General features: G+C 41.4%; 1 protein-coding gene across 1 annotated transcript in view; it reads right to left on the bottom strand.

The window, feature by feature from the left end:
- Window positions 1-13,248, bottom strand: part of LOC131046893 (N-carbamoylputrescine amidase) — a 117,578-nt gene that overhangs the window by 63,951 nt on the left and 40,379 nt on the right. Inside the window, exon 2 of the mRNA XM_057980716.2 lies at window positions 5,196-5,244. Coding sequence (XP_057836699.1) covers window positions 5,196-5,244 — 49 coding nt within the window. The remainder of the gene's footprint in view (window positions 1-5,195; window positions 5,245-13,248) is intronic.

Raw genomic sequence — 13,248 nt, 5'->3', positions numbered from 1 at the left:
CTCTGCACACCCCGTACAGACGACCCATCCTGCCTTTGTACGGTTTGTTTCACCCTCCGTACAGATTTCTCTTCCTTGTGTATGGATGTCTTTCGTACGGTCTTTTAATCTCCTTGCGTTGACCTGTGTGGTTCCGTATGGTTGTCCTCCCCCTTTGCTCAATTTTGCCTCCATCAAAATGTTTTCTTCCTCGCATACGGGTTTGTACGGGTCACTTTCCGCTTGTCGTACGGATGTGTACAGACTTTTGTTGACTTTTGCTGCTCGTACGGACTGGGGAGATGTGTACGGTGCTCCTCCTCTCAACCAACTTCGATTTTTCCATGCTTCTCGTCTGTGTACTTGGCTTTGGATGGCCTTTAAGGTCCTCTGGTACTTGACAACTTGTAATTCTTTTCGGGTGCCTTATTCGTACTACCTTTGTTCTTCCTTCATGGGCTTTTCCCTTCCACTTTCCATCTCCGTACTACCAGATGTATCATTCATAAATTTACATGGTTTCATTAGTTGCTCTTCACGAAGAGTGGTAGGTTCAAGAAAATTGCATGTTGGTGAAAATACCTCATAATCCTCCATTTGCCAATGGAATAGTCCATTCAAGGAACTCGTCTCATCTTCAGAGCAATCTTCCACTTCATCGTTGGGTTCCATGTCGTTTCCACCCTCAGACTCTGAGTTGGAAGATGCCAGCTCTTCACTCACCGCCTGGTTCCTCAAGTCAATGACGTGCTTCCCCCCATCACACTCAATTGAGAGTGTGTTGCGCTTCCAATTATGATTTGCCTTGGCAATAATCAACCATCCCCTCCCGAGGAGTGCGTCATATGCCTTCTTCTATAATGGGATGACTGCAAAGTCCAAGAAAAATTGTTGTGTCCCAATCATTACTTTTTGTGCCATCAATGTTCCCAATGGCTGGATGCCATGCTGGTCAGCACCTACCAAATGGAAGGTTGGCGGCCAAAGCGTCGGCTTCCCCAAACATTTCCAAGTGTCTTCTGGCAGTACGTTGACTCCCGAGCCTCCATCGACAATGGTGTTTGTCAACTTCTTCCCCATTATTTCCATCTCGACAACTATCGGCTTCCTCCCAACACTCATCGTCAGCAACATTGGATCACTGGACTCATTCCCTTTGGGTGATGGTTTTCCCGTCAGTTCCTCCTCATGTGCCTTACATTGTTTTTGGATGATTGTGTCGTCACTGACTGTGTTGGCAATTGCCATTCTCAGTTGCGACATAGTTTGAAGAAGGTCTACCACCTTGATGGGTACGGTTGTTTGTAGCACCTATTCGACTATGTTCTTCTCTGACTCCCACAATGACGTACTTGCAGGTCCATTGGAAGTTACTCGTTCCTTCGCCAACACTTGTTCTACTTCGGCTTGTTCCTTTTCCTTACCAGAGTTTGAATACATCGCCTTTTTTGTTTGTGCTCTCGTGATTGCCAAAACTACGTCCTCTTGTTCCTCCATGTCCAGCATATTAATACCCTTCTGATTCGGGCAGTTGGTGTCTTCATAGTCACCTGGTCCACACCATTTGCACAATAACTGTATGTTGTCTTTCTTGTTATGGCAGTCTCTCACAAAGTGTCCCCATTCACTACATTGTCGGCACTGTATGATAGGACGTCCTCTGGAGTCGTACTGTATTTGGTTTCACCCTCGTTGATTTCCATAACCACTTAGCAATACATTCTGTGATTTCGATGGGCTGGACTCTCCCTGTGTGAAGAGTACTTGCGTACTTCTCATCTTCAAATTGTATGGGCACTCCTTGATTGAATGCCCCAGCACTTGGCAAATTTCACAAAACATATTTCTAGGACAATTACCTTCCGTGTGCCCCTCCCTATTGCACTCAATACACCATAGTTCATTACCTTCATTGCTGGTTCCTTTCTTAGCCTTCAATTCTTTCATCATTCTCAACATATCCCGTCGAAGGGCTCGTACAGTTTTGGATTCTTCGTCACTGCTACCTTCGATGCTCTCATCATCATCGGTCTTCCTCTTCTCTCGGGAGGAGGTTTTATTTTCACTCTCGATGTCCATCGCTCGATTGTATGCATCGACGTATGAGGACGGAGGCACTACTTTCATCTTCTTGCGCAGTGAGGGTATAAATCCCTCAGTGAACCACCTCTTCTTCAACCCGTCGGCTGGCTGGTTTTCCATCTTGTTCAATAGTTCTTTGAACCTATGGTTGTAAGCGCGTACACTCTCATTTTTCCCTTGCTTAGTACTATAGATTTCGGCCACGTTCTCATTATCATCCCTCAAGAGTTTGAATTCCTCCTGGAACACCCTCTTCAAATCACTCTATCTCGTCTTGTGTTGGGCGTCGAGGTCTGTGTACCAGTCAATGGCGATCCCTCGAAGGGTGGCAGGGAATTCCTTCAGCGAGTAGTCCCTGTCATCTTGGCCATTTGCCTCCCAAATGGTTATGCATGTTTTGCAATGTCGTACCGGGTCCTCCGACCAGTCTCTCGTGAACTTTGGCAATTTATGTTTCTCCTGGGTGTGCAACATTGTTTTCACTCCAAAGGTACATGTGTATTCACCTTGTGTGCCGGACCTGGGTGGACTGTTTCGACCGCTACGTTTCGATGTTTTCCCTGCGCTCTCGGCCACGCAGGCGTCCTCTACACATCCACCTTCAGCGTTCCCAACACTTCGAGTACTTGTAGGTGTGTCGAACCTGAGAAAATTGTTCCGACCGCTACGTTCTGGTGCTTTCCTTGCACTCTCAGACACGCGCGCATCCTCTACACGTCCACCTCCAGCTTCCCAACACTCCGAGTACTTCCAAGCTTCGACTCGTCTCTGTGCTCCCTCCGGCCGAGGATCGGCAAATCACCTAATCACTTGGTCTTGACCACCCTGTGGCCTCTTCTCACCTTTGATGGGATCTACGGACATGAATCACTCAAGGCTGACCCGATTTCTTTTAAGGCAACGGCGCCAAAATGTTTACCGCTACAACTGGTAAATTAAATACAGGAAATAATAATGTACATGAGAATGCATACTAGACACAGCAGTAAAATATATCTTTATTCGCACATTCAATTATTACAGAGAAGAGACCAAAGATGGTCGGCCAAGGATTACAATAGATCCGACAATACCATGCCACTTCCTTGACAGTACACGACATATTTAAAGGACCCGACGGTTGCCGAGAGGTACACAACCGTCAACCAACCGACACATAACCACCCGAGACTGACAACCCACTCAATACAATTAATTAATACCTTGTCGGATAACAAATATTATCAAACATAACAATAGGCAATTTATGCCGACAACAGAGGTTTTGTTTTCACTCTTGATGTCCATCGCCCGATTGTAAGCATCGGCGTACGAGGACAGAGGCACTACTTTCCTCTTCTTGTGCAATGAGGGTATCAATCCCTCCATGAACCACCTCTTCTTCAACCCGTCGGTTGGCTGGTTCTCCATCTTGTTCAACAGTTCTTTGAGCCTACGGTTGTAAGCGCGTACACTCATTTTTCCCTTGCTTAGTATAATAGATTTCGGCCACGATCTCATTATCATCCCTCAGGAGTTTGAATTCCTCCTGGAACGCCCTCTTCAAATCACTCCATCTCGTCATGTGCTGGGCATCAAGGTCTGTGCACCAGTCAATGGCGATCCCTCAAAGGGTGGCAGGAAATGCCTTCAGCTAGTAGTCCCTGTCATCTTGGCCATTTGCCTCCCAAATGGTTATGCATGTTTTGCAATGCCTTACGGGGTCCTCTAATCCGTCTTCCGTGAACTTCGGCAGTTTCCAGCTTCTCCTGGGTGTTCAACATTGTTTTCACGTGGAAGGTACGTGTGTATTCACCTTGTGTGCCGAACCTGGGTGGACTGTTTCGACCGCTACGTTCCAGTGCTTTCCCTGCACTCTCAGCCACGCAAGGATCCTCTACACGTCCACCTTCAGCGTCCCCAACACTTCGAGTACTTGCAGCGTCCCAACACTCCGAGTACTTCCAAGCTTCGACTCATCTCTATGCTCCCTCCAATCGAGGATCGGCGGATCATCTAATCACTTGGTCTTGACCACCCTGTGGCCTCTTCTCTCTTTTAATGGGATCTACGGAAATGAACCACTCAAGGCTAACCCAACTTCTTTTAAGGCAACGGCACCAAAATGTTTACCGCTACAACTGGTAAACTAAATACAAGAAATAATAATGTACATGACAATGCATACCAAACACAGCAGTAAAATATATCTTTATTCACACATGCAATTATTAGAGAGAAGAAGACCAGAGATGGTCAGCCAAGGATTACAACAAATCCGACAATACCGTACTACTTCCTTGGCAGTACACGACATATTTAAAGGCTTCGACGGTTGCCGAGAGGTACACAACGGTCAGCCAACCGACACATAACTACCCAAGAGTGACAACCCACTTAATACAATTTAAATTAATTAATACACTGTCGGGTAACCAAAATTATCAAACATAACAATATGCATTTTATGCCAGCTATAGTATGCATCTTGTTTGATTAACATAGATTGAGCATAGGAAAAAGTTATTTATCTTTCCAATAATATATGGTGGAATAATGAACAGCCCTTTGGGAAGTATTCAGGTGAAAAAAATAACAATGTCGGCTGAATATTTATGATCACTACACATAGGAATTCTATAACTACACAGTAGATAAGGACAAGTGCTTACTTTTTGTGGCACCACAATTTGAAAATTTATTGGAACTGTGGTGCACATTCATGACCACCCGTCTTATTTACATCATTCACAGATGAAAGTGAATTGGATATAGGGTGACTTTTTATAAATTGATTACAGACATGTTACCTGATTGAAAGCCATTTTGAATAGCTCAAACTACTCCTTATCTTTAATTGATTTTTAATTTATGTGTAATACTGTTTTCAATCATATATAGGTTCCTAAGCAGGTCTTATTACAAGTAATTGGTAATACTTATGTCATACCCCTCTATTTTCCTCAAGCATAGCAACTGTTCCCATGGATGTATTGTGCATTCTTCTAAGCCAGCAACCTAATAGGTATCTCTTACGTAAAAGCATGTAACTTTTAAATCTCTTGATTATTTTTAAAATAAATTGATTTATGCCTAGATACAAAAGTAACTTAAAAATATAACTGCTGTAGAGAAAAGTTTTAAAGATAGCATACTTGAATGAGAATGATATTGGCACCTTTTGCATGTGCCTCTCTTACCAACCTGAAGCGAATTCCAAATACATATTTCAGAAAGAAACCCACCATATTCTATATAATTAAGCCCATGATCACTTTCCACAAAAGAACACTATAAAAAATTACAAATGCATTAGCAAAAACACACAAATTTTAATCCAGTCATCCTTATGCAAAACCACCAATACTAAACTAAATACAAAAAACATTACAAAATGCAAAATGCTTTACTCAACTTGGCTCAAAAGCATATGAAATATGCAAATAAGTGAACTGAGGGGCGCAGGCACAAGTTCTGTACCATTCAAGAAATGCAAAAAACAAAAGTTTGTCTGAAAGTTCAACAGCAAGAAGTACACAACAAGTTCTAAGACACTGATTTATCAGTAACACCAAAATGATATGAAGTTTATCATATATATGTATCCTTGATTTGAAACCATACATAAAAAATTTCAAGCAGATGTTTAATGGTTACAACAGCCATTGCAAAACATACGAAGAAAATTGTTGAACATTTGAAAGTCTAAAGTAGCTAAATTACTAAGAACATGAACAACATCTTGCAATATAAGCTGATGCAGGAGATTATAACATTCTTCATTGCATCCAAGGAATATGAAAAATACAGTTTTTAAAACCAATAAATTCTGACATTCAAAGTGTTTCTTTTCTCTGTGTTTTTTAGGTTGGGTTTCACATCAAGACCTAGATAAAGTAACAAATTATCTTGTGCTTCTATATCAAAGCTTGTATGAGGAAAATCACAATGAATAATGCTTACTCACAGAATCTCAAATTTCATAAATGCATACCATGTTTTTTAATTGTATATTAACATAGACTTTCCTTCATGTCTAACTTAGTTTTCGGGTAGTTGATAACTTATGAATGTTAAGAATATTCCTTGTGGAAAGATATTGTACAATCTTTTTTGAGAAGTCTTCAATACCTACAAGAACAAAATGCAAAAGCCAAATCTTAGAGTTAGCCTCATTTTTTGTGTAATATTCTATTGCACGAATTTTGTTAAGTCTATTTAAGTAAACATATTTCACTACTAGGTAGCTAATAATCGCATGCATGTAATGTCCCCTCTTTCCTAGTAGAAAACTCAGATATAGAGGTTTACCTATTAGCCATCTCCACAAGTGAATTCAGTGAATAGATGACAGCGATGGCACATGGGGATCTACACTTGACACTTGGGTGCTTGATAGTGTTATTATTTGATATTATAATGTTATTATAATATAAAGTCACTTTTTCTAAAAATAGAAAAAGAATTAATTAAAGTGACTATATGAAATAAAGTGCAAGGTTGAATTAAATTATCAAAAAAGGACCCCATGGCATGCACCCCTAGGCATAAAGTGTTTTTAAAAGGTGGGCAAGTCAATGATAAATAAGATCCTCAAGTTGGGCGATTTGGCTAGGAGATTATTTCATTTAATAAATTTCATTAAATAAAGCATGAGAGCCCTAAAAAGTTCAATTGGAGTTGGGGAAGCTATAAAGCAATGTGTGGGGTTTCATTTTTGGAATCTTGAAATCATTTTTTACGATCAGCTTATTGGAAATTGAGCTTTGCAACTCATTTCAGCAGCATAGCAACTTTGAGGAATGAAAACTCCTTGACAGGTGGAGTTGGACGATACCCCAATTCACAGGATGGAAGAATTCATTCAGAATTCCTAATTGGGCTTCAATTCAGATTTAATTCAACAGCTACAGAGAATTATATGCAGATTGGAGAGGGTTTCAGGCTTTAGAAGGCAGCCGTACAACCTCCAAATGCAGCCATACCACTTGGTGGTCTACAGGATGCCAAACACAATCGATCCAGCCAATTGAGGGCATGAATCTCCTGCAAATCTCATGATCAGCATTGCACAGCAGCATTTCAGTGATTTTAATAGGATACAGGAATAAACTTCTCTTCCAGATTATTGTTTTGAACAGTAGACTAAGTAGTCCTCCAGGGAGCCAGGCGTGGAAGTTAGTAGAATTCCAGTTTTTGGTAAATTTGGTAGGATCAAATAAAACCATTTGGGTCCATTCGCAACAGTTGGAAGCCCATAGATTGTCTTCTTCAATTCATCAATAAAATGTTCTCCGGGATGGGCATTGAACTCCTAGTATGCAATTTGTTGTCTTGGTAAATTAGAATTCTTAAATCTGAAATTATGGTATTGTTGTTCTCAAAATCAGAACTCTGAATTTAATCACCAGTCAATTATATTCCTTCATTGTTCAAAGTGTTATTTCCTTGGCATCCATTCACAATTAAACTCTATGCAAGCATTGACATCAAAACATAAGCATAAAATCTCAAAGAAACCATTCTAAACTTCAATCAGCAGCATCAAAACTCAGAAAAAATTCAGTATAGATTGGCTGGGATCTTTTAGTGGTATTAGAGCATGATCCTGCCAGCCTGGGGGCCCTCTATGCATTCGAGAAGAACTAGACCTTATAGATACTGTACATGCAGAAGAGCACAAGGTCATTTGGACTTTGACATGGGTGATAGACCTAAGGATAATAGGAGTCCTCGACAGGAAGAGAGACAAAACCCTCTTGATCCAAATGAAGTGATGAGAACCTTGGCTAATGCTCAGCCTAGGATTATACAGGCACTAGACAGACTTTAGGATACACTGGACAGGTTGGACTTGACTCATCACAGAGATAGGCGTGGCAGTCATGGTAGCTCTCTTTCTATGGTTGGGAGTCGTGGCAATAACAAGGAACCTTCATCATTAGGCAGTGCGTCTATTTCCCCTAGGCGTGATAGAACTCATACCCGGATAGCTGGCAGGCCTATGCAGCCCTGTTCCATTCCGAGAGATGAGCCACCACCAACAGACCCACAAGAGGGCATTCAATTTCGGATTATGGTCATGGCAGCTAGTGAGGAGTGGGCACGTTTACCGGAACATGTCAAAGATGCTTTCCCTTTGCACCAGTACTTTATGCAACGCAGAGATAATATGAGGAACCATAATGACAGGTGGCCCAGAATGCAGCAAAATAATGATCTTAAGCGGGCTACTAGTAAGATTACCTTATCTTCCTTCGGTTTAGTGTTTCCTGGGTGAGTGAGGAGAATTAATGGAGGTGCTCCATCAAAGTTTTCAGAAGAATTGTCGTGTTCAACTCTTGCGGTAACAAGGGAGGGAATGTAGGAAAATATTACATCATTAGTATTTAGTTTGGTATAGATTAGAATAATAAATAATTAAATAGGTTAGTTTATAGTTAGTTGATGCAATAGGTGGGGTTTGAAACTCAACAACATGAAAACATATCCATACCAAGTAGGCTTATTTCACAACAATGGGCTCAATGACTCAATCTACTTCAGGGACACCTTAAATCCTTCCAAACACAACAATTCAACACCTTAGAAACTCCCATAAAAACTGATTCCTCTAACTGTCACAATTTTCCACATAACCTGTCCTAAGTTCTAGTAGCCCTCACAAATTACAAAACATGGCATAACTTTTGATGCCGATAAGATATTCACAAATTGATTACATATTCAGATACCCTTTTTGGGATTACAAAACATATGTGAAACAAAGGTATGGTTGTTTTAAAACATGTGTCTCAAATAATGACTGTTAATCTACTCGTGAAGACTAATTTATAACAGAAAATTGGGTTTTTTTGGTATAAATTTCACTTTAAAAATCATATCAGAAATGTAAAACCATTTTTAGATACCCATTTGGAAGTTATTAAACATACATCAAAATTGTATAGGGTTTCTTTGGAACATAATCCTCAAAAATGGACTGTTACGCTGGAAAAACTTAGTTTCTGAACAGGGTGACTGGAAAGATTCCACCATTAGACAATTTAAACGACATTTTCTTGACCTGATGAGAATGAAAAAGTTTTGTAATTCAATTATCTTTCCAACCATATAAGGCTCAAACCCTCATCGCGTTTGTACAAGTCATAATAAGCAAAAGAGCAACAAATTTCTGGAAAAAAAAGAGAAAAATGAGGTTTCTTATTCATTTCATCTTCAAAATCATCCTCACACATTCCTCCAAACTTAATCAAGTACAAATGATTCACAAGGGCCTATTTATCAGTGTTCCACGGGGACGCGTCCCCCCCCTTTTTTGGGCGCGTCCCCCCGTCAGAAATGTCTCGGGGACGGGGGGACGGGGACGCGACGTCCCCCGCCGTCCCGCCACCGCCACCCAAGCGCCGCCGGGACGTGGAGACATCCCCGTGTCTCCCAAGGAGACGGGGAGACGTGGAGACGTCTCCTTGGGAGACATCTGGGCGTCTCCCAGAGAGACATGGAGACGCCTCCACGTCTCCTTGGGAGACGTTTGGGCGTCTCCCTGTCCTTGGAGAGACGTTTGCACGTCTCTCCAAGGACGGGGAGACGCCCAGACGTCTCTTGTCGCCCCCACGTATATGCAATATTTAATATTAAAATTTAAAAAAAAAGTGACTTTTTAAGTTTTTTGAGGGTTAAGGGGTAACTCTAATTGGACGTGGGCCAAAAGAAAAATAACACCCGACGCCTTTAGAAAATAATAAAAGTATTTTTGGCCTCGCGGGGCGCTGCCCCTCGACCCCGCCCTGTATCGTGACAGGGAACGCGCAAGGGGCGCTGCCCCTTGACCCCAACTTGGGGGCGTGTTGTGACCATTTCACACATCGCCCCATCGCAAATGGGGACCCCCTCTTTTTTGCTTGTTTTTGTTCGTTTTCGCTTTCGTTTTTAGGGTTTTGTTAGTCCGTTAGTTGTCTGGATTTAGGGCTAAGCCTTAGGGTTTTAAATTTTGCCTTTTCAAGCCAAAATCCAGTCGCTTTTGAGAGCTTTTTGAGCTTCTTTCCTAGAAGCAAATTTTTGAATGCAATGAATTCGCCAAAATGGTCTAATTTTCAATTGGAATGTTCATGCAGAGCTTAAACTTGTCTAAAGGATGACCGTCAATGTGAATTTTTGTCTGATTGAATATTTTGACCAAATTTTGACTTTTTGAAGTTTGATCCTGGGCATTGGAATTGATTTGTTTTCGCCTCGTGAAGTGTTAAAATGTGAAAAATCTTGTTATTTTGGCCTGTAGGAGCAAAATCGCTCCTGTCCCTCAGTGAAGGACGGGAGCTCAATTTCAAATATCTCATTGTCCTTGCAGAGCCCAGACAAATTTTACGTTTGAAGTGATGAAGAACGACGAGATCTTTTCATTGAATATAAATTGAAGATTTTCATGAGCACAGAAAGGTCTCCAGAAGGAAAATCGCTCCTGTCCCTCAGTGAAGGACCGGAGCTACAATTCAAATTTCGCCATGCCCATGCAAGATTTTGATAGCTCAGCAACTGGAGGACGTCCGAAGGAAGATACTTTGCCAAATGAATATAATTTGAGATGCAAAAAATGAAGGAAAATGACCTATATTGACCAAATCGCTCCTGTCCCTCTCCAAGGGACCAGGGCGAGGTACCTTGTAGCTCTCGTCCCTCTCCCAGGGACCAGAGCGATTCCCTCCATTTTGCAAAAACCAGACAAGGGTCAAGACAAGTTTACGTTCAAAAACGAAGGAGAACATGGGATGAACGCATTGAATATAAATTGAAGATTTTTGAACGTCCATAACAGTGCTAAATGCCTAGTTCGCTCCTGTCCCTCAGGAAGGGACCAGAGCGATTTTTGATATAATTGCTCTTCTTGCAAAGTTACAAATGATGTCAAGGCATGAACGAATGGAGGGAAGAAGGACGAGTCCGTTGAATATAAACTTAGAGCATGGCAAAGTAAGATGAAAGCCACAGGGGAAAAATCGCTCCTGTCCCTCTCCAAGGGACCAGGGCGATACAAGGGTGAAGATACGTCCCTCTCAAGTTCAAGGTCGTCCCTCCAAGGTTCAAGACCGATCCAAGCCAGGACAAAAGGTGGCGAGGACATTTCAAGGCATTTCCACCAGACGCAAACGTTACAAAGGTCATCACATGGAAGGATTTGTACTCTAAAGACCTAGATCGCTCCTGTCCTTTGGTAAGGGACCAGAGCGATATCTACATAATGGCGTAGATTTCAAAAGGCGAACAAAGTTTCGAGCAACCAAGAAGGTCGAAAGGACGTCATTTCACGCAATGAAGTTGATTGCAAGTTGGTACAAACAAGAACAAGCATATAATGATGAACTTCGCTCCTGTCCCTCAGGAAGGGACCAGGGCGATGTTAGATGCATTGCCCATTTTATGCAAAATTTACGTAAGGACAAAACATTGCAATGTTCTGGAGGGTCCATGGTATGACAACAAGGTGATAAACAAGAGAGTTGAACGTCCAAACATCGCCAAATGGTGTAAAGGCCCCACATCGCTCCTGTCCTTTGGACAAGGACCAGGGCGATCCTATCAAAAGCGCTCATATTCCTCCAAAATCGAAACAAGGCGAGGTTAAGCAAGACAAAGGACGACGTTTGAAGGACATTACCATGAAGATCGAAGTACAAAGTTGACAAGGCCAAGGAAAACATGTGGATCGCTCCTGTCCCTCTTCAAGGGACAAGGGCGATGATCCTTATAACATCGAAAGTACCTTGCAAAAGCAAGTGGAAATAAGCGCAAAGGACACAAGCAATGATATTTCGAAGGTCAAAGAACGCAAGGTGAATGCGAGATGGACATGAAAACAAGAAGATCGCTCCAGTCCTTTGGACAAGGACCAGGGCGATATGCACTTAAAGGACACCCATATGCGCACACAAGGCGATCAAATTCGAAGGACCATCAAGGTGATCGATTTTTAACGTGGAGATGAAGGAGTTGGACGTAAGAAATGCAAGAATCATGCCAAAGATAGTGAATCGCTCCTGTCCCTCTCCAAGGGACCAGAGCGATGAGGTACGTCCCTTTGTTTTCCAATTTTGGCGCCAAACAAACAAATTTAAATTTCCTTAAATGCTAAATCGATTAAAAAATTGAAAATCCATTTTTATTTAGCATTTAATATGGCGTTATCTTTTATTAATTATATTTTGCCTTTATTAAAAATCGAAATTCTCATTTAAAAAAAAAACGCAAGGCATTTATAATTAATTATTTAATTAATATAAAAATCGGTTTGAAGCGCCCAATTAGGCAAGTCGGCCTTGTTATTTTATTGCAAATCATTTAAAAATGGTTTTATTTGTCAAAGTCGGCCTAAGAGGTGAAAGGGTATGAGCGCTATTTATAAGGGGAGTGAAACGTTCATTTTTACATAATCATTTTTACCTTCCTTCATGCGAATCAAGAAGAGGCGAATATAGTGCGAAGTGTGTTCAAAGGTGGTGCGATTTCAAACCAAAGGTGGCGCTAGTATCATCTTGTGTAGAGTGCGAATTGCGTTGAAGGCCAAAGGTGGTGCGAATTTCATTCATCCAAGGGTGGCGCGCTTAGCTATCAAAGGTGGTGCGATTCCAAACCAAAGGTGGTGCGAATTTGAAGATCACGCCTAAGGCGAATTTGCTAAAGACTTGGAGATTTATTTGTGCGAATTTGAAGATCCATTTGAGACCACGTCCAAGGCGATAAGTGAAGATCACATTCTATCCAGAGGTGGCGAAGTATATTTTGAGGGAACCATATTGAAGATTATCTTATACCTCAAATTTTGCCTAGGCGAATTTTGTTTTTGCATTCTAGAGTTAGCTCTCTATCGAGGTATGGCGATTTAATTATTATTGTTTTATTCATTCATCGTCATATTTCAATTTTTGAAATTTTGATTCTTGAATTTCTCTCAGCTCAATCGTTGTATTTTAGGAAATGATAACTCTAGGGACTTATCATGAGGTTTCCTAAAATCTATCTCTCTTATCTACGTTATTTGTTTCAAAAATCTATTTCTTATAGTGAAATGTTGTGTAGGTATGGCGACCCCAAAGGCGGGAGCATCCACCAGTCGCTCGGCCCTCATGAAAGAAGATCAGAAGACCGAAGAAGTGGAGACTAAGATCGTGTCCAAGTGGAGCAACATTGGAGATACAAGCTTGGGGAACTTTA

The sequence above is a fragment of the Cryptomeria japonica genome, chromosome 9 (genome assembly GCF_030272615.1).
Source record: "Cryptomeria japonica chromosome 9, Sugi_1.0, whole genome shotgun sequence".
Lineage (NCBI taxonomy): Eukaryota > Viridiplantae > Streptophyta > Pinopsida > Cupressales > Cupressaceae > Cryptomeria > Cryptomeria japonica.
The sequence above is the reverse complement of the archived record's forward strand: the minus strand, read 5'-3'. Positions and strand labels throughout refer to the sequence as shown.